The following is a 27,990-nucleotide window of genomic DNA, read 5'->3' on the forward strand; positions in this document are numbered from 1 at the left end:
TGGCTGAAAATTCCAGTTTAGTGAAAATCTGTGATTTTCACTAAGTCTGAGAAACTGCTGATATTTTCTTCCCTTGTAGTTGTGCTTGCAAAAGTTCATGTGTTGGGAATAAGCCCTTGCAATCAACTGGAAAGTTGTAGCTTTTGTGTTTGTCTAGCTCTCTCTCAATTTTCATTCCATTTGGCTTCCTGTAAATATTGTTTTGGGTGCTGTCAAAATGCTTCAGAGCATAAACAGCTAGTGAGAATCTAAGAATTTCACTAAGTCCGTGAAAAACTGATATTTTTGTCCAAGTTAGTAGCTGTAGAACTTTCTGTGTGAAACTCCTTTGTATTATCTTTTTGCTCATGCTTGTAGAGATTTTGAATAGCTTCTGCCACATATCTTATTTGGCATATTTGAGTGGCTCTAGGTGCTTTGCATGTAGCTCCCAAACTGCTATGATGCTGTTAATGGCAGATTGTATAGTTTTGATGTTTTGATGCTTGTGAGTGCATAGTTGATGGTGTGGTGATATTCCTTGCACCACCCCATCCATACTTGTTTGTTTTGTGATTTGGCTACCTGGGAATACCAGAAGTATGCCATTGGAGTGTGTTGTGATGGATTTGATACGTAGGACACCATTTCTTGTTTTGTTGTTTCCGGATGATCCGTAGCTCCATTCGTAACATTCTTTATATGTCTTTGCATCATTTTCGCGTGATGCACCTGTTCATGTCATCCTCATGCATGTCAAGATAGCTTAGAGTGCAGTTCTGTCCAGAAGTTTGTATTTTCTTCTCATGCTTATGGTAGTGACTAGAATAGAGATGAATGTTCATTCTCATCTCATGCATCATGTGTTTGTTGCATCTTGTTGTGTTGTTGTTCATTGGATGCTATTTTTTATGTTGGGTAGCACCGGGATCGGAGAATGAGTACGTGGGTCCGGGAGAGTACGTGAAGGACGAACAAGAGCAGTTCCAAGCTGAAGACATCACAGGCAAGATGATATGACCTTGATTCCATCTCTAGACTTGTTATGCTAGATTCACGTTCCTTCGTCATATGCCCGCTGCCTACCACTGAAATAATTGCCTCCTGATATTGCCATGAAACCCAAACACTTTCCCCCTCCTAGCAAACATTGAATGGCTAAGTAGGCTTGCTCAGCTACTAATGTTAGCGTTGCTAGTTGCAGGTGCTTTGTCTCGTGTGATAACATGAGTTTGATATCATTATGTTAAATATTTTATTTAATTAATGCACCTATATACTTGGTAAATAACGGAAGGCCTAGCCTTTTGCCTGGTGTTTTGTTCCGTTATTGTCGCCATAGTTTCCGGCTACCGGTGTTTGATTCCATAACTGATCGCTCCCAACGCGTTCGGGGTTGTTATGGGGACCCCCTTGATAAATCGTGTAGTGCTAAGACTTGTCCGGCAGGACCCAACATTGCTGTTAATTTGCTAATCACTTAATAATAATATGCATAGGGAATAGCTACCCCGAGGAATTAATCAACAACCCGGGCCAGTGCTCCTCATGAGTGTTGGTCCAACCTGGTCTGCCTGCGGGGCCGCCAGAAGGAAACTTGAGGTTTGGTTCTCGTAGCTAGTTTCATCCATCGTGTCCTCAGACTGAGATACGCGGCTCTTATCGGGTTCGTCGACACGACGGGAGGTCCTGCTAGTCTTGTCTTACCTAGCGATATATCTTGCGTATAGGAATCCCGGTGAAGCTTTTGTTCTCCCAGAGTTGAGGTTTTCCTCTAAGGAATCCGACGAGATCACGAGATTCGTGATAGAGGATTACTTTGCGGCCCGTAACTGTTTGTGATGGACTAGTTGGAGCACCCCTGCAGGGTTTAATCTTTCAGAAAGTCGTAACTTTCATTCGGCACGACGAAAACTTCCTGCGTTCGTGAAACTCACGATGGACACGAATCCAAAAGGTTGATAACTTTTATTCGGCGCCGACCTTGGGGTCTTGCGCAATGTCCCTCCAACACTCACAAAGGAGCTTGTCCATGACCGTCGTGTATGCCTTCGTCCGTCTACTCTTTCGCTTGGACTGCACCCCGACAGTTTGGTTGGCAAGCTCGTCGTCGAACAAAGGCTTCCCGTAGATGTCCACCTCATCCTCTTCCTCGAGGCCGTAGTCATACGGAAACACGTGGTCGAGCGGGAAGCCGTCCAGGTCGAGGTCGACCTGATCTTGCATGAAGGCGGGCTGCATGCCAGCTTGGTCATAGGTCAACAGCGTGAATGGCCCGCCTCAGTCGTCCTCGCTTTGGGTCTCTTCGGGATCGTAGCCAGCCGCAGCCGCGTTGGCACAACCTGGGGCCACCGCAACACCCTCAAAGATGATACTCTCCATGAAGCGGTTGGCCCTCTAGTCATGGACGATCGTTGACATTCCGTCGAACAGGTCGCGGGCGCCGGAAATCATGTCGGCTGGCATCTCTCGTGCGCGTTTCCTTGCCCCACCAGATGACAAGCCACCGGCTACCGGAGTTGCGTTGAGGTTGATGTGCGCGGACATGGGCGTGGATGGCGCCACCACGCTCACCTTCAGATAGCATTCCCCGGAGAGGAGGGAGGTTTGCGGGTAGATGTGGAAGCTGGGGATCGGCTGAGTCGTCGACGTGCGGGGCGGCTCTATTTACCGCGGTCTAAATGAATGCACATGGATAAAAAGCGGACGCGCGTTCGTTTGTGCGTTGGGACGACTTTTCTATTTACCGCGATCTAAATGAATGCACATGGATAAAATTTCCGACCCACGTGACGTAAAGAATTCACAGAACGAACTCGTCCCAAAAAGATTTCACGATCTGACCCTTTTAGAAACGCAGATCCCGTGGTGTTGCTATTAGACATAGAAACGCCAGTCTACTATGACGTTTTCGCTCCAAATAAAGACGCGAGTGTACATTATCGTTGCAGACCACACGAGAAACGCCATGGACCTTGGCGTTTCTGTGCAGTCTGCAAAACGCCATGCAGCTTGGCGTTGCTACCTTGTCTTGGCTCCATCCACAACGCATCCCAGGTCAGAGTAGTGCAGGTGCAGTGCAGGAGTATTAATCTTGCATGCATGTGGACACCATGCAATGTGGACGTGGTGCTCGCTGAGCAAGCCGCAACCAGCCTGAATCATGTAGTAGTAGAGTAGTATACTCGTTCGTGTGATAGTCCATAGAGTAGCTAGAGTAATGTGCTCCTACTGCTGGTACACCGCGGTAAGTGTGCGTGGCTTTTTTGATATCGAAAGCAGGGCCGCTGGCCGGCTCTTCTGTGCCAACGAAAGCGAGAAAACAAACAACAGGCGGAGACGCGCGCGGGGGAGCGTGGTCCAGATGCATGCAAGCAAAGACCAAAGGAAAGGAGCAGGTGGAGACGCGGACGGTTCTAAAACTTCATTGTCAATGGCATTTTATGCGTGGCTAGCAACGCCAATATCTCTGGCGTTTCTATTTGGACTGCAACATAACGTGGACTAGCGTTTGAATATGGACAAAAACGCCACGTTAGACTGACGTTTTTAAATACCGCAGCAACTTTTCTGCGTTTTTAAAAGGGTCAGATGATGAAATCTTTTCGGAACGAGCTGTGAATTCTTTACATCACTTGGGTTGAAACAGTGAAATCCTAAAATGGATCGGGGCTTTGAAGCTGCTCTATCTGTTTTTCTTTCCTTGGGGCAACAATGCATCAGTTCTTTTTCTCCTTTTTAGCCGTCCCATAAATGCAATTGAAGGCCCACGTGACAAAAGAGCAATTCACATTTGCTTGACCGGACCGGTTGGAAACTTCGACGAGACAGCCGCCCAGCCTGTCCCGGCACACCGCCGCTATAATAAGTTGCCCCCCCCCCCCCCCCCCCCCTCTCTCTTTAAAGAAAAAACACGGTCAAATTCGACAAAGGATTCGGGAGGACTTCCGCCGTCCCGGAGGCGAAGAGAGGGCGAGATGGGGGCGGCCGAATCTGTGCCGGAGACCTCCGTACACGAATTCACCGTTAAGGTGATTCATCTCCTCGCGGAATCACGCCACCCTGCATCATTTTTCTTCTTCTCCAATTTATCTGGGGGAAATTTTGGGAGCAGGATTGCAACGGCAAGGAGGTGTGCCTGGACACGTACAAGGGGAAGGTCCTCCTCATCGTCAACGTCGCCTCCAAATGGTCGGTATTTCTCTCGTCTCCGTGGCAGTTCCGTAGGATTTTTTTTTTTTTGCTTCGTTCATGTTGGCGTGTCGAGTACTGAATATTGTTCTTTGCCATCCTATCAGCGGGTTCACGGAGACTAATTACACGCAGCTGACGGAGCTTTATCAGAAGTACAGGGAGAAAGGTCAGCTTCCCTTCATGGTTTATTTTGTGTATCGTCTAGATTATACGCGCACACGGCTAGAGGAGTCGAAATCATAGGATGCCAGTTTTCTGGATTAAGTGGTGCTGAAATTGGTTGATTCTGTAGAGGGACAACCGACTTCTTTAGTTTCTCATCTGTGTGAAGTGTGACTTTAGCTTTACCTTCCGTGTCACACAAACATCACACCAACGGTATAAGTAGTGTTAATGTGTACAGGTTCATTCCCATAAAAAAATGTGTACATGTTCACCTTTGTAACTGGTCTGTGTCTTTAGTTTTTCGGAGTACCAATAATCTCACAATATTCTGCGTCCCACATTATGTCGAAGAACTGAACATCTGTTTGTTCCTACTTCTTTAAAAGGAGAATATTGTTTGGCAGTTTCAGTGATTCAATGTAAAAAAATCAAGGATTTTTTTTGAATAGATTAGGAAATAAGGGTTTGAAAAAATCAAGGGGAAATTCATTTTCGCAGTATGTTGGACTACTGTCTTAATTCCACCCCAAATACCCTAGAGATTTGCTTCCTTGATGTTCTTTTGTTCCTTTGAAAAACCACAAAAAACATTGCATCTCGATGCATTGACATAAAGGAGTAATAGCTACAAGCCTAGAAGAAGGCTAACAGCCCCTTAGGGACAGGAGAAGAACGCAAAATTAAGTTGGCAAAACAAAATTGAGACCTGTGCCTCCCTCTAGGCCCATAGGCAGGGGACGTGCCTGCTGTGTGCCTTCTTCCATATTCACCATGCTGTGAGCTGCATCAAAGGAAAGACAACCTTCGTCGACGGCCTAGTGGCTTCCCCCAAATTTCTTGGACAAGGCCCAAAATTTAAGGGAGGCATCCTAGTTAGCTACAGACCACGTGATATATGATTATGGTTGACAGAGGGAACCCCTCAAGGTAGGCCCATGACAAGCATGTGACGAGTCTTCATCGGGAGAATCACTTAGTTGGGCCGGCATCGATAAAGCCTATCCGACTCCAAGCCACGAAGCCCATCCGGCTAAGAGATTGCAACGTCCATCAGACTGGACCAAGACATGGTCAATCAAGACGAACGTTACCGCAGCGCCAACAAGACGATTCTTATGGCGACGTGGTAATTCCATCAGCAATGGCCACCATTACGGCCACATTATGGCTCTTAACAACCCTTGTAACTCCACCTTCTCATCGTAGTATATAAAGGTGAGAAGGGTGCAAGACATAGATAGGTTCACTCAAGTCTACAAGCTAGACAAATCCTTTGTAATCATTCGGATCATAAAAGAGAGAAAACATCCAAGCAGGACCAGTGTGTTACCCCTAGAACAGGGGCAGAACCTGGGTAAAAACTCTATTCTGTGAAATACCGTACCTACATCCTTTATGTGTGCCTTGCCTCTACAAAATCCCAAAATGATAAATATTGCCGTGAAATCCCCACTAGAGTAGGTGCCCACCGTGGGGCACTCATGTGCTGGAGCTATGATCCAGACAAGATCATCTCTGGACTTCGGTTGGCCTGTTATTCTGTCTTCGCCGCACCCCCCATGATCACTGTACCATGCACCGGTAGCATGCAGTTTTCTGTAGATCGCTCCGGAGTCATGTGCTTGCACTTTTCCACTACCTATCGACGTGTGAAGATTGGTCTAGGGCATCCCTTGGGATCCCCATCTCCAAGAGTTGGCAATGCTACTCCACAACTTGTCAGGATGATCCTATTTTGCCAAGTCCGTTGTGTATGAAACTTTGTACAACTCTTCTTCTATGGCATAAGTGTACATGGCTAACAATGGCGCGACCGCTACTGATACGCCCACATGAACGGATGATGACACATGTCTGCACAAGCCTGTGGAGGGGAATGCCCGTGAGGCCGTCGCATTCGGGGCCTCTCGGGTGGCCATCTTGAAGGAGCAAAAGTGACCGACTTAGAGGAAGCGGGATCTCAAGGCACAAGAGCTTGATCTTTAGGCAGCTAAAACACGGAACACACGCCGTTCTCCTCGACAATCTGCCTTGAGTACACATATGACTCGTGTTGCACGCAACACACCGGTGAACCAAGGTTCGAGGGGTGTTTGAGTAAATCATACTCCGGCCGTGTACCTCTGATTGCCGCAACACTGGCCAACAAGCTGGTTTGACCCACCAGTTGACCCAAGGCAGAGGACCACGTCCAACTCGCCATGCTGCTCAAGATCGCGGTGGAATAACAAGATATAGCCACTTCCTTGCAAGGCCGACTAGCTTCAGAGTCTGTCCGGCGCCAATCTTTGGGGGCTCGTAAGCGCGCCATTACCATGGAGTCGTCTTGTTCGAGTTGATCCACCAATCGGTGCCCCATCGCGCGGGACGACATCGGTCGAACCCGCACAACCAACGCCAACTCGGCCCCTCTTTGGTGCGTACATCAGGAGCCCGTGACGCGTGGGACGACATTGAGGCTATCCGTGCATCGAAGGAGCGATCTGAGTGTCGTGGCGAGGCCGATCGTCCCACCGGGTCAAGTTCACTCGGTCCTTTGTGTTTTAGCTAGTGTGTCCAGACTGAACCTTTCCCAGAATGGTTTGTGATTGCTAATGGAATCAACAAGTATGATGGTACTACCAAGCCCGACACTTGGCTGGTCGACTAGGTTGTGGCCTGCAATATCGGTTGAGGCAACGAGCGCGTCGCCATTCGCAACCTTCCCTTGATGTTGTAGGGATCATCATGGGCGTGGCCAAATAGCTTGCCCGAAGACAAAATTCATGACTGAGATGATCTACGTGATTGGTTTGTGAAAATATTTCAGGGCACTTCCGTTAGACCTGGTGTGCACGGGAACTTGGAACTACGTCAAGAAGGAAGGTGAGTCGGTCTGCGAATACATCAATCGCTGGACTCAGCTCCAAAACTCCATTTGAGAACCTCGTTGAGCCTTAAGCTATCCAGGCCTCAAATTGGGAATTAGGTACGAGCCACCGAGGCAGAAACTTGGTCACACGGAGGTGTTGACCATGGGTCGACTCATAGAGACCGCCAATAGATATTCCTTCGAGGAAAAAACCACTCCCCATTAGATCCGACTGCTTAGGGCAAAGGCAAACCTAAAGCCGAGTCCTCTGGGTAGAAGAATCGTCCCAACTTCAACCGATGGAACAATAACAACCAGAGGTGGGAAGGGGATGGTGGTGACAACGTCAACGCGACAGAGCGGGTTGCTGTGGCGGAATGCGATGGACTGTGCAGTGGCAATCGCAATGTTTTCGAGTCGACGTGGCGTTCTAGGGTAGAGAGTCTTGACTAGTCACGACTGGCATGAATTAAGCTTGAGCTGATCGAAGAACTTGGGATATCTCTGGCTAGGAGGACATGGTGCTTGCAGTGAATCTGTGATAGAAGGAAAAGTAACTACACTTAGTTGTTTTTTCACCTAATCAAGCCCTAAGCCACCAAGCAAAAGCACTAGAGAAGATCAGGGCAAAAGGAAAAGAGCGGATAATAGTTACCAGGGGAGGAGCAGACCAGCAGCAGCCGGGGGATACCATGGGAGGAGCCGCTGCAACCATGGGAGGAGTAGACAAGTAGCAGCAATAACATCTAGGGGAGGAGCCACAACAACCAGTGAAGGAGCAGACCAGCTTGCGGCGGCGGCGGACGACAAGATTGTGGGGCGGCGACCAAGTGAGAGGGTTGCCTAAGCCATGATAGGTTTGAGTCGGGGGGAAACTATGGTGATCTAGGTTTCACGGGTTGGGGGGTGGTGGTGGTTGGGCAAGCAAATAGAAAAAATATGATAGGCAGGGCCAACTTTTAGTCGTTTGACTAAAAAACCTGGACTAGTCGAGACTAGTTGATTGAGTTGCTCGACTTAGCCAGTTAGTCGAGTCGCCATGTTCAGTCGACCTTGCAGTTATGACTCGTCGACTAGTCGATGACTAACCATGGGCAATCGGCCACAAAGTCCGCAGTCACAACAACTCAAATATCAGAAGTTGTCATTTGATGAGATCTTGACCAGCCCTACAAGTTCCATGACACAAAGGAGAGGTTATCCATGCACCCTACCAGGGATTGCAAGTTGCAACATAGTGAAGCGCATCCGGCTGGAGAAGTTGGTTGCCAACAGCAAAAACATCGATATTGCTGCAGACGGCGGCTGACCACCGTCGCCCCTTGATTACCCCTACAGTCGACATAGCTAAAATTGGAGGTGTTTAAGCTGAATCACACTGAACAAGGGAGCACCTTGCTCTGTTACCAATTGAAAGTGCTAGTTATCGACTAGAGAGGGGGGGGGGGGAGGGGTGAAATAGGCGATTTTTATGAAAAGCTTCGAAACAGTAATTGTTTTCGAAGTGAGCGGAAGCGACTTAGGATCAGTTAGGGATAACAATCAAGAGACTAGGTAATGCATGGAATAAGATGAAGACAGGCAAGTATGGCATAGTCATCATGCAAACATAGATGTATTGAAGATAAACTTAAGTAGTACAAAGACAAATGGTAATCAGATGAATGTCTTCACACAAGAACAAGGAAGCAATGGCTTTACAATACAAAACAACATGTAAAGGAGTGGAAAGGTAGAACCAGTTGCTTGACGAGGAGACATGATTTGTTGGACCAGTTCCAGTTGTTGTGACAACTGTACGTCTGGTTGTGGAGGCTGCAGTCTAACTCTGAAGACCTCTTCTTCACCTTATTCCCCTTGAGCCAAGGTCACTTAGACCTCACCCAATCACTCTGGTAAGTCTTCAAGGTAGACTTCCGAAACATTCAAGAACTAGGTCCGACAATCCACAATGACTCTTGGATACTCTAGACCATGACGCCTAACCGTCTGGAAGATCACAATCTTCAAGTGTAATTAGTCTTCGGTTCTCTCAGAATAGGATGACTCGGTGATGCTCAAACACTTTGGTTCTAGGTGTTTGGGTAACTCTCTCTCAATGTCTTGAAGGTGGATTGCTCCAAAACGACAAAAACCGTATAATGACTCTGAGCAACCACCAACTTATGGTGGAGGTGGTGGGTGGGCTATTTATAGCCAACAGGCAACCCGACATGATATTACCGAAATGACCCTGGGTCAATGGTCAACTGACACGTGCCACAACGATTGGATTTCAAACACACGCGACAACATTACTTGGGCTACAAACAACGCCGACTCAACCAGGAAGAGACCTCTCATTGTCTTCACTTGAAGACATAGGTGTTTTGGGTTGAGCATGACATCAGTTTCTGACTTCAATCACTTAGACCTCACTTAACAGTGTTGTGGTTCCTATGACTCGGGAAAGAAGAAACGAAACTACCAAAAGATTTCGCCTTCGTGTTTCATTATCTTCATGCGTATATCTTCGCGCAACACTTATCTTCAACCGTCTTCGATGTCATCGGACATTTTTAGTGGTTGTCTTCGATGGTTCCGAATCTCCAGGGACTTCTATCTATGTTATCCTGTGAACTCTCACAAACACATTAGTCCCTCAACCACGTTTGTCATCAATACTTTAAAACCAACAAGGGGTGGCACTAGATGCACTTACAGAGATCCAGAAGGAGGTTAACACCGAACAGGTGCCAACCGACAAAAATCAAACAGTCGACTCCTTTCGGCCGGCCAAGGACACCAAGAAAGTGCAAGTCTGCCTGTAAAATCCATCCAAGACGTGCAGATCGCCACTGATGTTCTTGCTAAATACTCCCTCCGTACGGGAATTAACTGTCACTGAAATGAGTGAATCTACACAATAAAACGCTTCTAGATACACTCATTTTAGCGATAGTTAATTCTGGATGGAGGTAGTAGGAAAGAGCGCTCGTGGAGTTTCTCCATGAGAAGCGGGACATCTTTGCCTGGAAGGCGTCCCAAGGGACTTCCATGAGCACAAACTCAATGTTATCAAGGGCCTGAAGCGTTCAAAAAGGCCCTTCACTGATACGCGAGGCCTGAAGAAATCTCCCGGATACCCAAAGCCGGCTTCATCCGAGAGGTCCTCCACACGGAGTGGCTGGCAAACCCGGTCATGGTGGCGAAGAAGAATTCCACTTGGCACATGTGCATTGGCTATCGACTGATCAACAAAGCTTGCCCCAAGAATCTCGCTCTGCTTCATATCGGTCAGGTGATTGACTCCACGGTCGGTTGTGAGCGTCTGTGCTTTCTAGATGCCTATTCCGGCTACCGCCAGATAAAGATGAATGAGTCCGTTGCAGAGAAGGCCTCCTTCATTATGCCCTTGGGACCGTACTGCTATGTTTCCATGCCCTTTATCTGAAAAATGCTTGAAGACCTTCATTGTGCCCTTCGGACCATACTGCTATGTTTCCATGCCTTTTTGTTGCATGCTAGGTCCACTTACCATTGTTGCATGCAAAAATGCTTGAACGGCCAGCTCGACAAGAATGTCCACGTCTAGTCGATGACATCATGGTCAAGTCCAAACATGGAGACGATCTCCTGGCTGACTTGGCTGAGACATTCACCAATCTCAGGCGCTCAGGCGGATTAACATGAAGTTCAACTCGGAGAAATGTGTTTGGTAAAACTCCTTTGTTTCATTGTCTCTGGGTGCGGAGTTGAGGCAAATTCGAAGAAGATCAATGCTATTTGGAAGATGGCCAAGCCAAAAATCTGAAGGATGTGTAGCGACCAACTGGGTGCATTGCCACTTTTGTCCGGTTCATCTCTAGGCTCGAGGAAAAAGGCATACCAATCTATCCACTTTTGAAGAAGTCCGATTCCTTCGAGTGGACTAACGAGGCCCAGTCGGCCTTTGGAGACTTCAAGCACTCGCTCTCCATACCATAATACTAGCCGCTTTGGCTGTAAGGGTGTGGTCTGAGCGATGGATCATGTACTTCGACGGATCCAAGATGCTTGAGGCTCGGGGGTTGTGGTCATCCTTATTTTTCTCGAAGGCGACAAGCTCAGATATGTACTACATATTCACTTTGTTGCATCCAACAATGTCGTGGAGTATGAAGCCTTGCTGCATGGGTATCACTTGGCATTCGTGGGCTGCTTTGCACCGGAGATTCAGATCTCGTGGTACAAGTCATGAAGAGTGGTGATGCCAATGATCGTTCCATGATCGTATACCGGAAGGAAGTCGCAAGCTCAAGAAGAAGTTTGAGGGCTTGGAACTTCATCATGTTCGTCAGTTGTATTGTCTTAGAACGAAGCAGCCGATACACTCGCAAAGATTTGCTCCACCTGAGAGCCCATTCCTTCTAGTGTTTTTTTGGAGCAACTATATAAACCATCCATCAAGACAAAGACGAAGGCCGAGCTCGAACAAGAACCCATTCAGCTAAACGCTAAGGCCGACCTCCCCGTCTTTGCAGCCTGGATACAACCCTACTTGGATTACTTAATCCGAAGGGAGCTGTCGACTGATGAGACATAGGCTCGGAAAATCATGCCCCACACCGAGGCATACAATGACGAGCTTTACAACCGCAACATCATTGGAGTCTTCCAACGTTATGTCTCCAGAAAAAGGGCAATAGATTCTTGAGGAAATTCAGTCTTGAACCTGCAGTCATCATGCGTCATCGCGCGCCCTTGTCGCCAAAGCACTTAAGCATGGATTCTTCTGGCTTAACACTCTGGCCAACGCAGAAGATCTTGTCCGCAAGTGCCAAAACTGCTAGAGGTATGCATGTGAGCCGCACATGCTGGGAACATCCCTGAGAACCATCCCTATCACATGGCCATGCCGTGTGGAGATTTGATGTGGTGGGACCGCTCAATACCACCAAAGGTGGATTCACTCATCTTCCTTTCGCGGCCACGAAGTGGATTGATGTCAAACCTATCAAGTGATGGCCAGATAACTGTCAGCTTTATCAAAGGCCTCATCTATCTGTTCGCCATCCCGCATGTCATCATCACCGACAATGGCAAGAACTTCACTTTCACACGTTGTCGCTGCTTTTGCAGCATGACAGCCTCCGATTCGATTATGGCTTAGTACCGCACCCCTAGTGCAATTGACAAGTGGAGCACTCCAACGGTCTCATCCTTCAAGGTATCAAGCCCCAACTACTAAGACCCTTGAAAGAGGCTTTTAGCTGCTGGCTTGACGAGCTACGTCCTGTCCTATGGAGCTTATGGATGAATCCAAACAGATCAACTGGCCAAATGACATCATTCATGACTCGCCTCGAGTCGTGGTGTATGTAGAGGTGAATTTCGAGTCTGCGCGCCAAGATGTTGTTGACCTTCTGGAGGATGTCTGGGGACTCGCTCACTCTCGCTAGCCCATATACCAACAAAACTTGCGCCGTTATCATAGCCGTCAAGTACGAGGTCTTCAACGAGGGCGACCTATTTCTCTGGCTGGTCCAGAACAAGGAGGGAATGCACAAGCTCCCTCCGCCATATGAGGGACCCTTCTTCGTCAGCCAAGTGCTACACAACGGCGTGTACATGTGGCGAAGAAACTGAGAGGACATGGAACATTGCCCAACTGCTTCTGTTCTTTGCTTAAGCTTTGTATCTTTCAATACCCTTTCAAGTTAAGATCATTGGAATGAAAACCGATCCCCTTGGCTATCGCTTGGGGGCTGCATCGTTCACTCTGGGCAACCGAGTCCTTACATTCCTTATGATGTAAGTTCGGTTCGACTCCTCCGGGCAACCCCCGGTGCTACATCGTGGTTCGATTCCTCCGGGTCATGCCAGAGGGCTATCACCACATCCCATCAGGTGCTCTACCCATCGGTTGTGTCGCTAGTCAGCATGCTACCCGATTCCCCTAAATTTACTCTCTGCATAAGCCAGGTAACTGCGTGCCATATAAAAGGCCCACTCTTCGTCCCCAACTATAGTCGCGACCCGACTGCCCGGTTGGCAAGAACAAAAGTTGGCGGTTGGCCCATGCACAAAAAGGACTGCATTTTTACGGAGGGACATGTGCATCCGGACCATCTTGAGGGAGAGGCGGCATAGAATGAAATTAGAAAAAATCACGAGAGAGCAAAGACCGGGGTGGTCAAACACGGAGCAATGGCAAGAAAAGCATGTTACTCAAGAGTCTGGAACAACTTACAGTGGAGGCTGATTGTTGGCACCGAACACCGGCACAAGCACCTCTCGGCGGAACTTTCCTTCAGTCAAATTATCCATCCAGTTACCGTAGTGGGTGTCCATGTATTTCTTAGGAGAGACTTGGGTAGGATCATCAGCACCCGAATGACACCACATGGGGCGCACTTTCGCCTGAAGTTGTTGGATATGTCGATTCACCCAGGTGGCAATCAGATTGGGTCCAGTGAGCCCCAGATCCTTGACGACCTGCAGTCTCCCCATTAGGAGATTGGATTCCTTCACCCCCTTCTTAATGAGTTGAGGTTTCCATCCATCCCGAGCAATCGTCGTTTTTTGATGTTTTTCCGCTTTTCACAACTGCTCTTTCCACACCCAAGGTCTATCTTTTTTATGAGGTTGAATCGATCATCACCAAAAGAATTTGGAGGAACTTTCTTACTAAGGCAACTCGTAGATTTTAAACGCATTCATCTTTCCTTTTTCTTGAACGGCTTGGTCAGACCAAGCAGTGAAACAAGTTAGTGCAAATGTAGCCATGTAGCATGTTGGCACTCAATCAAGTAGTAGCGCTGGCACATCACCCGGCTCCTCTGCTCACTTCGGTGGCAATTTCTCCTTAAGCGCATGTCTCAGCAACACAAAACGAGGGTTTTCGCTAGGAATAGGAAAAATTGGAATAAGCATAGGGGAGACTGGATTGGGACGACCAGTCGGTATTTGAAGATCCTTTGGGCTTAAAGAAATAGACTAATAAAGACATTCACACAGAGCACATGATTCGCTAACTAGTTAGAATTCAAATTTGGTGTAGCATTGGTAATCAGGAGATGTTGACAACTCATCTGACTAGAATCTTCGTACTAACACAGGTGTTCAAATCTCAGCGGCTATTACAACATGGATGCCAAATATAGGCAGGAGTTATTTCGCCAAGCAAAGCTTTTTGTTCTAAAGGTAAAGAAAGACAGTAAAGCCCATGAAAAAGAGTGCCACGCAGAAGCACCTCCCGTATCACTCGATCCAAACCCGACACATTTTGTAAAGTTAGTAGAAGTGAATAGATCCTTAAGAGCGGTCAAAGCTAGAAGCTATATCATAACTGCTAGAACGAAAAACCCGATGAGTATTTTCGTACCACCTTCCAATTTTCTTAGTCAATTGTGTACTTCTCCACTAGGCGAGACATAAATCATCGGAATCCGGGGCCTGTTTTTCCCTATTTCCCAAGGGGAATGTCAAATTGTGTGGTTTCAGTCTTATGAGACAGAAAGTTCTGGAAAATGGAGCTGCCGTTTTCACTAGTTTGGCCCCTTAGCGATATTGTTGCTTAAACTAAGCTTTATTTTGGTTCCGGTTCTTGCTCTAAGCAGGAAGACTTGTCGGAAATCGTCGGTTGGGTTGGTCCGACCAAGAAAGGCATGGGAGTGGAAACTTGAGAGCTGGAATATATAATCTCCAGTAGTATACTTAGCCCTTCGGCCTTATTTCAACTTGAACATGAATTTGCAGCACACTTTGGGCACAAATACTCCACTTTTCATGAAAGACATAGATTCACCAATGATTGATTGGACTAAATACTACATTTATTTACTCAGAAGAAGGATACTTTGTAGGTGATGCTATCAGCTATGAAGAAAAAAGAGGCAAGATCTACAAACGTCTGCCTCGGCTCGCTACCAAACTCGTAAGCAAACAGCGGGACGTGAAGCAAGCCAGCTACAGGTGATAGACGGCTTTCTCGTCAAAGAGCGTTCTATTTCTAGAGTAACTCCTTGATTATGGCTTCAATTTCATCCGGTGGTGTGAATACCTCGCGGCATCAATCGAGGATACACAACATAAGGAATTGTTAGATCTCCAAACTGAACTTCGCCTTCACCAAGCGTAGAAAGGGAAGATCTAAATATGGTACAGAAATACCTAAATCGAAATGAATGGAAGATGCCTCCGGAACTTTTGGGTTCTTTTTTGGGGGCGACATGGAAGCAACTAGCCAACCAAACAGTCCTTAAGAGCTATGTTTTTGCCAGAGCTCACTAACTTTGTGTAGAGTGTAGTGAGAAAACGGGGCATTGATGGGTCAGCTCAAGGGATTGGATAAGGTTATTATGCGTAAGTTCGTACCCGAGGTGTTCAAAGCCCCTTAGCAATGGGAACGGAATACTTTATTAATAGAGTGTTTGTGAAAGGAAATTCCTGAAATGATGTTCTTCGAAATGGTCCATTTCAAAATGTTACCGCATCACACTCTTTTTGTAATACCTGCAGCTTCCCAGAGGCTTGCTTTTTTATTTTATTGAATGCTTGTCGTAGCTAGATCCCTCCAATCATGTTTGAGGCTATGTTCACTCGGGGCCAAAAAAGGAGAATTCTGGAGTTCATATACAGAACCCCTGGAAATTCTACCCAGAGCAGGAGATTCAATTAAGCGAGATTGTGAAGCTATAATTTCGCCTCTCCCATCAATAGGTTTAGCCGGAGCATTTATAACACGACCCAAGTTTTTAAACCTAAGGGTGGATCAAAAGGCATCAGTATTCTCTATTCCTTTTTTTTGAAAAGGCGGATGCCCCCGACCTCTGCATCAGCATGATGCATGCATCCATTTTATTAAAGAGAAGTTGTCCAAAACAAAGAGCAATGTCTTACATGAGCTCTCAAAGCCTAACACAGACATTAAAAGAATGCCCCATCCAACGACAGAACAATAAACTACTATGACTAAACACCTAGCTCATTGGTGAGCCGTCATCCAAACCGGTTGAAGATAACCCGTGCTACCGTCTCCTAGCGGTTGCACCCAGTAACCAAGAGCTCCCTGGACTCCATATGTGTTAGTAACGACCACGTACAGATCCATGTAGATAACCTACAAAAAGTTGGTAAAATTAAATATCATATCATTTCTATAGTTCCATATATCCCAGAATAAAGCACATATCCCTATCCGAATATGACTCGCTATGTTTGTTTGCACTCCATTAAGCCACACCCCAAATAACGTGTTCATATTAGATGGAGGGCCAATATTGAAGGCTATATGTAAAGTACGCCAAAGTAATTGGGCAAGCCGACAATCGAGAAGGAGGTGTTCTATAGTTTCGTTCTAATCACAAAAACAACGTCTGGAGCTTCCTGCCCATCTTCTTTTAATGAGATTATCTTTCGTCAGAATCACTCCCTTATGCACAAACCACATGAATATTTTAGTTCTAAGTGGAACTTTAATCTTCCAGATGTGAAGGGATGTCGGTAATGGCCCAGAATCAATTAGGTCTAAATACATCAATTTCACGGAAAACCTACCACATGTGGTTAATTTCTAGTGAATAATGTCTGGCTGATTAGTCAGTTGAACGTCCATCAACCTATGAACTAAGTGCAGCCTCGAATTCCATCGTCCCCCCACCAATGATCTTCTGAATTGTATATTAAGGGGAACCGACTGTAATACCGTTGCAACATAATCTGCTTTACGTTGCACAATATTATAACGAGAGGGATGTTGTATAGCCAAGGGCGTCTCCCCTAACCATGTATCTTCCCAAAACCTAGTAGTGTTACCATTACCAACATGAAATCTCACCGTATGGAAAGAAGTTTCTTTCATCCTCATTAATCCTTTCCAAAAAGGTGTCGATGGTCTAGCTGTAACCTGAGCCAAAGTCTTAGATTGGAGGTACTTATTGCAAAGAATTTATATCCACGTACCTTCTAAGTTCTCAATCCCTAACCCGCCTTGGTCTTTGGGTCTACATATAATATCCCATCTGGCAAGCCTGTACTTCTTAGTATCATCACTTTGCCAGAAGAATTGAGAACGATAGAAATCCAATCTTTCTCGTACCCCTACCGGCATTTCGAAGAAAGATAGGAGAAACATTAGCAGGCTTGTCAGCGCTGTATTTATTAATACCAAGCGACCACCATAAGACATAAGCTTGGCCTTCCAGCAACTTAGTCTCTTCTCAAACCTATCTTCAATACATTTCCATTCCTTATTCGTAAGTTTACAATGATGAATGGGTATTTCCAAGTAACTAAATGGAAGAGTTCCCATCTCACACCCGAACAATTGTCGGTATGTATCTTGTTCTTCCTTGGCTCGCCCAAAGCATAACAATTCACTCTTATTGAAATTGATCTTGAATCCCGACAATTGCTCGAAGAGACATAGTACCAGCTTCATATTTCTAGCTTTTGTGAGATCATGTTCCATGAAAGTAATTGTATCATCCACATATTGTAAAATAGACACTTCTCCATCTACGAGATGCGGAATCAAACCCCCAATCAGGTCGTTCTCTTTAGCTCGACCAATAAGAACGGCCAACATATTTGCTACTCTCTCCGTCCGGAAATACTTGTTGGAGGAATGGATATATCTAGATGTATTTTTTTTCTAGATACATCCATTATTATCCACTTTTATGACAAGTAATTCCGGACGGAGGGAGTACTATGTTAAATAAGACCAGGGACATCGAATTACCTTGTCTTAGGCCCTTATGTGTCTGAAAATAATGACCTACATCATCATTCATCTTAATGCCAACGCTACCTTTCTGGATGAAAGAGCCACCTATCTCCTCCAGGTTTCATCGAATCCCTTCATACGTAAGGCTTGTTGGAGGAAGGGCCATTTTACTTTATCATATGCCTTCTCGAAATCCACTTTGAAGATAACTCCGTCAAGTTTCTTCGAATGTATTTTGTGAAGAGTTCCATGTAAGCCACAACCCCTTCTAGGATGTGTCTCCTTGGCATGAAAGTCGTCTGAATGGGTTGAACTACCGAATGGGCTACCCGTGACAACCTATTCGTGGCAACCTTAGTTTATTGTGTTTCATTTGCGTTATTGCTTCAAACACCTCGTTCTCAGTAAATGGAGCTGACAACACCTCGTTCTCCTCTTCCTGGAGTTGAGGGATGTCGGCTGTTGCGTGCTCATCGAGCGACACATGATTAACCTCAGACGCCCCAAAAAGTTTTTTATAATAATTAGATATATTCAATTTGAGGTTCTCATGTCCTACTATTGTACCCTCGTCCTGTTCAAGCTGAATTATTTTCTTCTTTCTACGCTTTCCATTAGCCATCATATGGAAGAATTGTGTGTTGTCATCCCCCTGGACGACTTCTGTAACATTGGCTCTGAGTGCCCACTTTATCTCTTCCTCTTGAATCTAACTTGAATTCAGATCAATAATCAAGGGGCACAAGAAGGCAAGAGCGCGGTTCCAGCTAAAACCAACTCTGCGAGGAAAGCAGAACTCGACAGTAGTTACTGCTTCCTTTTCTTAATTTCACTAGTGGTATTTGCACCCCAACCTCTTAGAAATTGCCTCAGGAACCTAACTCTACCTTTCCAATCATCTAGTGTATTATGAAGCTAGGCTTTTTCTAGCCACTAAAGCTTGTTTGTAAGCTTTTGAGATTAATAGAAACAGGTTGCCATTTGATTTCGACCACAAGAAACTCCTATTTGTCATTCTAAAGATTCCTAAAAAAATTCGGTTCACCATTTTAGTATTGGCAGACTCACTTTAGATCCGTCATCCCTACTTATACTAACCACTGTTGGGTCAGCCTTGGTCTTCAAAGCTGCATGTCGGCAATATGCATGGACACATGTAGGGGCAGCAGGAGCATATACTTAGCTAGGAAGTATTAGGCTGGTCAGTGGTAGAAACGTGGCTTACTAGTGATCCTAGGATGTGACGTAAGTGCTTAGCTAAGAGGTAGATGATATTTTGCTTAGGTCGGTTCACAAACTGCTATATAAGGAGTAGTATCCCTCCCGTTGTAATTCATTCAACTCCGATCAATTTACAAGGCAATCAGCCTCTAGTACTCCACTCCTCTAATTGTGTCCTCCCAATACTAGTGTGCGTATTAGTGTATACAACATTTTTATCTACTAGTAGTCCACCTCTAGTCTATAGTTGGGCTAACAATTGGCATTAGAGCCTCATGTTATGGTTGCCATGTCGGGTGGTTCCAAGTTGTAGCCATCACAGGACGACTCCCAGTCGTCGGCTCCGCGGGAGCGGTGAGGGCGCAACTGGTCCAAGCGCGGTCATGGTTAGGGAGATTGTGCCTGAGACCGTAGTCAGCGGTAGCGTGCCCATCACCTTCCCGATGCTCACGCGTTCGAACTGCAACGAGTGGGCGTTGATCATGGAGTGCAACCTCCATGCGGCTAGCCTCTGGGTTCCCATGGAGGACGACACGATTGAGAGAAAGGAGGACAGGAAAGCCGTGGCGACACTCATGCGCGCCATGCTGTTGGAGATGCACGACATGCTCGTGATGAAGGCAAGCGCCAAGGAGGCGTGGGAAGCCATCCGTACCCAGTGCCTCGGCAGCAACTGCATGCGCGAGGCGAATGCGTAGAAGTTGCGGGCGGACTTCAAGAACATCGCCTTCAGGGAGGGTGAGCTCGTTGACGACTTCGCCATGCGGATCTCCAGCCTTGCGTAGCAGCTCCGCGCGCTCAGCGACACCGTCGACGACGACAGTCATGCGGAAATTTCTCCGCGTCGTGCCACCTCGCTTCGCTCCGGTAGCAGTCTCCATCGAGACCTTGCTTGACCTGACCGAGCTTCCTATCGAGGAGCTCACAGGCCGGTTGTGGGTGGTCGAGGACTGCCTTAAAGACGGCCGTGAGAGCTTCGGCGGCGGACAACTCCTACTCTCGAAGGAGTGCGAGGCTAGGAAGCATCATGGATGTGGTGGCGGTGCACCGAGCAGCGGTGGCGGCACCGACAAAGGCGGTGGTCGCACTCAGGGCCGGGCCGGACGAGGTGCCGGCAAGGAAGATCGAACCAGGTGTCAATATTGCAGCATCAAGGGCAACTGGGCCTGTGATTGCCGCAAGAGGATAGCTGAAGAGGATGCCGCAGCCGTGGTGAACCTCGTCTTAGACTAAAGAGGACAATGGGCCAGCAATGATGATGGCTTACGCCGAGACCATGCAAGAGGGCCCAGCGCCTCCGGCGACCATGGTCCCGACAAGCATCGAAGCCGTGCAAGAGGGCGCAACACCTTTGACGACAACGGCGCCGGCAACCGTCAACCGTCAAGTCCGTGCGGGAGACACGGAGCTCTTCAACTAATCCCCTCCCGACATCGGTAACACTCTCCCCCACAACAACATTCTTGGAGGCCTACTCCCCGACAACAACGTTCTTGGAGGCCTACGATTGGGAAGCGATGAAGACCCGGGTGTGAGGGAGCCACACCCTGGCAACCACGTGCCTTGCGACGCTGGTCAAGCCCATGCAAGTTGGTACGACAACAACGTCCCCGACATCCTGAGGACACGACAAGCCCGTGTGCGGAGGCACGACAACAACACATCTGGTGGGCTACGTCCCGACCATGATGCTGGCGACTAGTGAGCCCGTGCAGGAGCGCACGTGAACTTAGGTCGGCCACACCCCGAAAGCCAGGTTCTCAGGGTTCTCCAAGCCCGTATGGGTGACGCGACACTCTTTGTTCGCCTTAACACCAACTCTGACAGGCCACTCCCCGACAACGTTGTTTTCGGGGCCTGTCAACTGGGAGGCGATGAAGAGACGACCATGGGGTGGCAAGGCCTTGACCTTGACTCTGGTGACCAACGAGGCAGTGTAGGAGGTGTAGCGCTCTCTAGTTGGCCATGCCGTGACCCCGACGCGCTCGGGGTCCATCAAGTCCGCGCGGGAGGCACGACACTCTCTGGTCGAGCACGCCCCGACCATGTTGGTGGCGATCGTCGAGACCGTGCAGGATCCACAGTGCGTTATGGTCGGCCATACTGCAACCCCGACGAGCTTGGGGTCCATTGAGTCCATGCAAGAGGCACGACGCTCTCTGGTCGAGCACGCCCCGACCACGTTGGCGGCGACCATAGAGATCGTGCAGGAGCCACGGTGCCGTATGGTCGACCACGCTGCAACCCTGTCGTGCTCGGGGTCCATCGAGTCCTTGCGGGAGGCATCGCTCGCGACTATCGGTGGAAACCTGACAAGCAAGTCTGACGGGAAGAACGACAAGGACTCCGCTACCCTGAGAGGAGCCACTTCGGTTAGTGCGACGTACGACATATCAACCCTGGGAAGGGAGTTCCTGGGCAGTGTGGAGTCCGGCACAACGACCCTAGGAAGGGAGTTCCCGGGTAGTGCGATGTCTGACAAGTCATCCCAGGGAAGGGAGTTCTTGGGTAGCATGATGTCCGACACAAAGACCCCGGAAAGTGATGTCTGGAACTACGACCCCAGTAACATTGACACCCACGAGTGAGGTGGTTCCCGGGCAGTTCATGTCCCCGTCAATAGCGCAGTCGGACATGTTCGACGCCAACAACAGCGTTGGTGCTGCACACAGGTTCCGACGCCTGGGGGACCTTCTCGCTCTCGGCGAGCATGTGGGACGACCGCAACACCCAGAGATCAAGAAGGACGAGCAAGGTACCATCATCAAGCACATGGTGCGGCTCGTCACGGAAGGTTACATGCAACACACAGGGGGAGAACTTGTAGGAGATCTTCACTCTTGGTGGCAAAGCACGACCAGGGCGTACAGCTACACAAAGCCTGAGAAGGCGGACATACCGACGAAGGCACTTGGTCGTGTCCATTCTTTAGGAACTTACAGGACAAGGTCGGAATCATCGACATCAAAATCTTTCGACAAGGTTGAGGGGGAGAATGTTGGGTCAACCTTGGTCTTCAAAGGCTGCATGTCGGCAATATGCATGCACACATGCATCGGCAACAGAAGCATATACTTAGCTACGAAGTATTGGGTTGGTCAGTGGTAGAAACGTGGCTTACTAGTGAACCTAGGGTGTGACGTAAGTGCTGGGGGAGAACTTGTAGGAGATCTTCACTCTGGTGGCAAAGCACGACCAAGGCGCACAGGCTACACAAAGCCTGAGAAGGCGGAAATACCGACGAAGGCACTTGGTCGTGTCCATTCTTCAGGAACTTACAGGACAAGGTCGGAATCATAGACATCAAACTCTTTCGACAAGGTTGAGGGGGAGAATGTTGGGTCAACCTTGGTCTTCAAAGGTTGCATGTCGGCAATATGCATGCACACATGCATCGGCTGTAGAAGCATATACTTAGCTAGGAGTATTGGGCTGGTCAGTGGTAGAAACGTGGCTTACTAGTGAACCTAGGATGTGACGTAAGTACTGGGGGAGAACTTGTAGGAGATCTTCACTCTGGTGGCAAAGCATGACCAGGGCGCGCAGGCTACACAAAGCCTGAGAAGGCGGACATACCGACAAAGGCACTTGGTCGTGTCCATTCTTCAGGAACTTACAGGACATGGTCGGAACCATCGACATTAAACTCTTTCGACAAGGTTGAGGGGGAGAATGTTGGGTCAACCTTGGTCTTCAAAGGCTGCATGTCGGCAATATGCATGCACACATGCATCGGCAGCAGAAGAATATACTTAGCTAGGAAGTATTGGGCTGGTCAGTGGTAGAAACGTGGCTTACTAGTGAACCTAGGATGTGACGTAAGTGCAGGGGAGATCTTGTAGGAGATCTTCACTCTGGTGGCAAAGCACGACGAGGGCGTACAGGCTACACAAAGCCTGAGAAGGCGGAAATACCGACGAAAGCACTTGGTCGTGTCCATTCTTCAGGAACTTACAGGACAAGGTCGGAATCATCGACATCAAACTCTTTCGACAAGGTTGAGGGGGAGAATGTTGGGTCAACCTTGGTCTTCAATGGCTGCATGTCGGCAATATGCATGCACACATGCATCGGCCGCAGAAGCATATACTTAGCTGGGAAGTATTGGGCTGGTCAGTGGTAGAAACGTGGCTTACTAGTGAACCTAGGATGTGACGTAAGTGCTGGGGGAGAACTTGTAGGAGATCTTCACTCTGGTGGCAAAGCACGACCAGGGCGTACAGGCTACACAAAGCCCGAGAGAGCGGAAATACCGATGAAGGCACTTGGTCGTGTCCATTCTTCAGGAACTTACAGGACAAGGTCGGAATCATCGACATCAAACTCTTTCGACAAGGTTGAGGGGGAGAATGTTGGGTCAACCTTGGTCTTCAAAGGCTGCATGTCGGCAATATGCATGCACACATGCATCGGCAGCAGAAGCATATACTTAGCTAGGAAGTATTGGGCTGGTCAATGGTAGAAACGTGGCTTACTAGTGAACCTAGGATGTGACGTAAGTGCTTAGCTAAGAGGTAGATGATATTTTGCTTAGGTCGGTTCAGAAACTGCTATATAAGGAGTAGTATCCCTCCCGTTGTAATTCATTCCACTCCGATCAATTTACAAGGCAATCAGCCTCTAGTTCTCCACTCCTCTACTCGTGTCCTCCCAATACTAGTGTGTTTGTTTTACTAGTGTGTGTATTAATGTATACCACATTTTTATCAACTAGTAGTCCACCTCTAGTCTGTAGATGGGCTAACAGCCACCATTTTCTGTCTTCTTGTTCTTGTTCTTTGCCATGACGCCCATTCATGGACGAGTTGGAAGATGAATTCCAAAATATTACACGGATGAGACCCATCACACCGGATCAGTTTCTTAGACGGATGAGACTGATCACACCTGATCAATGATCAGTTCCGACACAATGAATTTACGAGCTATTTTACACATTGAATTTACAAGCAGATGATATTTTGGCTATAAAGATATGCTCCTTTGGTTTCAGATTTAGGAAATGCTTTGAATTGGAATTGGTTGAAAGGAAACTGGAACTGGAAGATCGACTCGGGGAAACAAGACCTTAATAAGCGTGTTCCTCGAATCGAGACTTTCTTTCTCTAGGATCTCTGGTTTAGGACACTCCATCGATTTTCAGTTTCTTCTCTATCCAGAGCTCAAGACAACGCGATACTTAAATTACTCAAATGGCCACCTTAGACGGACACATCCATTAGAATGGACGGAAACCCGGGGCTCAGAACCCCCCACCCTCACCTTTCTTAGGACTATCAAGCCTTCTTGAATTAGGTCTATGGTAGAAGCTTTGAACGTAGACCCGGATAAGAATATTTCACTCACTGAGAAGTGCAAACCTGTGACTATATCGCCCTGAAGACGGTTGCGGCCGGAAGAAGTGGCATTTAGAAGTATTGCGGACTTCGCATCTAGGTTTCGGTCGTGATGCCTTTTCCTTTTGTATGAGAAAGCGCTACAAAACATCCTTCTCGCGGGTTATCTTCTACTCAAGCAAGCTCTCTCCTATTCTTCATCCACCAACTAGCAGGATTGCTTGTATTATAGGTCTTGGTGAAATAATGTCAGGTGAATTAGTCGAATTTGCAGAAGGTACTAGGGGTATTGCTCTGAATTTGGAATCCAAAAATGTTGGGATTGGGTCAAAGCAAGCCCTTTAATTCAATTCTTTATTCTTACATTAAAGAATGAGAGTGCTGGAGGACCATTGGCGTATGGAGGAAGACCCTCATTGCCAATCAGTGTGGGGATATCTTGGATATAGAACTAGTTGGATTGCTAAAATTTATGAGTTTCAAGGAATTCCAACACCACCGCAAGAAGACATCCTATTGAATGTCCCGAAGCCCATCAATCAAGATAAACGTTACAGATGGCTCTTTTGACGACGTAATAATTCCACCAGTAACAGCCACCATTATGTCCGTTATTACATCATGGCTCTTAGGGTGTGTTTAGTTGAAGAACCAAGTGGAATTGAATGGAATGGTTCCCTTCCATAAGAATGGAATGGTTCCATCTCTTTGTTCGGTATAAGCAATGACATGGAATGGAACGGTTACATCTTCATGTTTAGTTGGTGGAATGGAATGGAATGAAAAAACTGCAAAAGCGTGAACAAACACAAATTGCAAGAGGGAGCACGATGCAGCGCCTGATTCAGTTCCGCGTAGCTGCCGCATGCCAATTCCTTTGTAGTACCAGCCGCCGGGGATGGGGCGACCAGCCGCCGCTGCAGCAACCATGGGCCGGCGGGGATGGGAGGAACCAGCCGCCGGGGATGGGGCGACCAGCCGCCGCTGCAGCAACCATGGGCCGGCGGGGATGGGAGGAACCAGCCGCTGCTGCAGCGACCATGGGCCGGCGGGGATGGGAGGAACTAGCCGCCGCTGCAGCTCAGATCCATGGAGTGGGGGAGGAGAGGAGAGGAGGGGAGGGGTAGGCGGAGGCGGCCGCCGGACGACGGGGAAGGGTGGAGCGCCGACGCAGCTCAGATCCATGGAGGGGAAGGGACGAGGGGGAGGGAGGAGCGGGAGGCAGCACGCCTGGGAGCGAGGTGAGTGCGAGGGAGGCAGCCGTTCCGCGTGGTCCGGCCGATTTCGAGGTATGACCTCGTTCCGCATCTGGGCCGAATATTCGGTCGGGGGGAACCACTGCATGCCGGTTCCAGATGCAACTGAACGCGAGAACGTGGGCTCGGAATGGGTCGGACCCGTGCTGTTCCATGCCATCCCTCCAACTGAACACACCCTTAACAACCCTTGTATCTCCACCTTTTCATTGTAGTATATGAGGTGAGAATGGCGCGAGGCAGATAGGTTCACTCAAGTCTACAGGCTAGACAAATCTTCTGTCATCACTCTCTCTCATACAAGAGAGAAAACATTCAAGCAGGAGTAGGCTGTTACCCCTAGAACAGGGGGCCTGAACCTAAGTTAAACCTCCACTGTGCGAAATCCCGTACCTAGATCCTCCATGTGTGCCTTGTCTACACAAAATCCCCAAATTATGATACTGCCGCGAGATCCTCGCAATGCTGGTTAACAACCATATCTATGGCATTGCACATTGCCTAATTGGACTTATCATTTTTTTATCTATGAAATACTCCCTCCGTTCCTAAATATAAGACCTTTTAGAGATTGCACTATGAACTACATACGGATGTATATAGACATATTTTAGAGTATAGATTCACTCATTTTGCTCCGTATGTAGTCTTCTAGTGGAATCTCTAAAATGTCTTATATTTTGAAACGGAGGGAGTATTAATCAATTTCTGCCATTGTACTAGCTTCAGTCCTTGAAGGATTTGGTGTGCCAACCATTTATTATGAGGTATAAGTAAGTGTGGACACTTAAAATATGGGTTTGTTATGGAAAAAATAAATCTTCTAGAACTTAATGGGCACTGGATTAGAAGAAAATTATAATGGCTAATCAGGCGTTCAGCAGTGTAGTAAGCTCATTTACGCACTGTCATAAAATCTTACTCCCTCCGTTCCTAAATATAAGTCTTTAAAGAGGTTTCATTAGTGGACTACATACGGATGTATATAGACATACTTTAGAGTGTAGATTCATTCATTTTGTTTCGTATGTAGACTCCTAGTGGAATATGTTAAAAGACTTATATTTAGGAACGGAGGGAGTATATTGCATGATATCAATATGCAGGTAATCGATAGATTGCCTCTTAGATGCTAAATTATATAATGATTTAGATGTTAGATAGGGTGAAAACTAACTCTTCTTGCTTCTAAAATGGCCAGACTTTGAGATATTAGCATTCCCCTGCAACCAGTTTTTGCGACAAGAGCCAGGCAGTGACCAGCAGATCCAAGACTTTGCATGCACAAGATTCAAAGCTGAATATCCAGTTTTTCAGAAGGTAAGACCATACCCGAACTGTTTATTTGTCAAGAAGCTTCTACTATTTCCCCACTAATGAAGCTCAGTTGAAGTCACTTTCTCTTCATAGCTAGAGCATTGGCTATTTCTTGTTCATCATGGTTTCTAGACGATAAAATCAAAACAGCATTGGAGGGAAAATATCATACCTTCTGTTTTGAAACATATCGCAAGTTTGATAGAGTTTACGTGGTAGAAACAAATGTCAACGTAGATATGCACTGTTTTGTTGCTTCCATATAAGTATACACTTCCTGCCTACCCCAACTTGTTTGGGACTAAAGGTTTTGTTGTTGTTTGTATACATTAGGTGGGGTAAGAGTTTCTTGGTATGGTTTACTGTTGAAGGCCATCACAAAAACATTACAAATTACAGGACTGTTGTTTATCTGTAAAGCTGGGTCAATCTTGTACTTCAAAATTGCAGGTGCGTGTAAATGGCCCAGATGCTGCGCCGCTTTACAAGTTTCTAAAAGCTAGCAAACCTGGTTTGTTTGGTTCAAGAATCAAGTGGAACTTTACCAAGTTTCTTGTTGACAAGAATGGAAAAGTAATCAACAGATACGCAACTGCTACCACTCCATTTTCATTCGAGGTCTCTCCCTCCCCCCCCCCCCCCCCCCCCTCTCTCCCCTCTCTCTCTCTCTTATGTGTTGGTCTCAAATTTGCAGAAAGATATCCAGAAGGCACTTGAGGAGGAACCTGCCGACTCGCAGAAGTAGGCACTTGCAAAAGTATCCCCGTTGTAATATGTAGACCAAACCCTGCCAGTAAATTGATGTCGCCTGGTTTTCTTGTAATTGTGACTTCCGCTTACGTAAGTAGAGGTTGTGTAGCTAGCGCTTTATCCGCACCGCTCTCGTGTTTTTTGTGTGCTTTTGTCGAGGTACGCAATATATTGATAAACTGAATCTTATGCAGTTTATGGAAATTCTGTATTTAGGCTCATCATGTTCTA

At 47.3% G+C, this 27,990-nt stretch overlaps 1 protein-coding gene across 2 annotated transcripts; it reads left to right on the top strand.

Annotated features, from left to right (window-relative positions):
• The first annotated feature begins 3,842 nt into the window (after positions 1–3,842).
• LOC123448465 (probable glutathione peroxidase 4) lies at positions 3,843–27,978 on the top strand. Of its 2 annotated transcripts, none has more exons than XM_045125365.1 (6): positions 3,843–4,010; positions 4,094–4,170; positions 4,278–4,339; positions 26,894–27,012; positions 27,460–27,627; positions 27,704–27,978. In XM_045125365.1, exons 1-6 carry the CDS (start codon positions 3,957–3,959, stop codon positions 27,752–27,754), a joined length of 531 nt encoding a protein of 176 aa, XP_044981300.1. In that variant the 5' UTR covers positions 3,843–3,956; the 3' UTR covers positions 27,755–27,978. The 2 variants fall into 2 exon arrangements, with proteins under 2 accessions (XP_044981300.1, XP_044981301.1); XM_045125366.1 differs by having other exon boundaries at positions 3,869–4,010; positions 27,460–27,582.
• Positions 27,979–27,990: the final 12 nt, after the last annotated feature.

Source organism: Hordeum vulgare, chromosome 4H, assembly GCF_904849725.1.
Source record: "Hordeum vulgare subsp. vulgare chromosome 4H, MorexV3_pseudomolecules_assembly, whole genome shotgun sequence".
Classification (NCBI taxonomy): Eukaryota; Viridiplantae; Streptophyta; class Magnoliopsida; order Poales; family Poaceae; genus Hordeum; species Hordeum vulgare.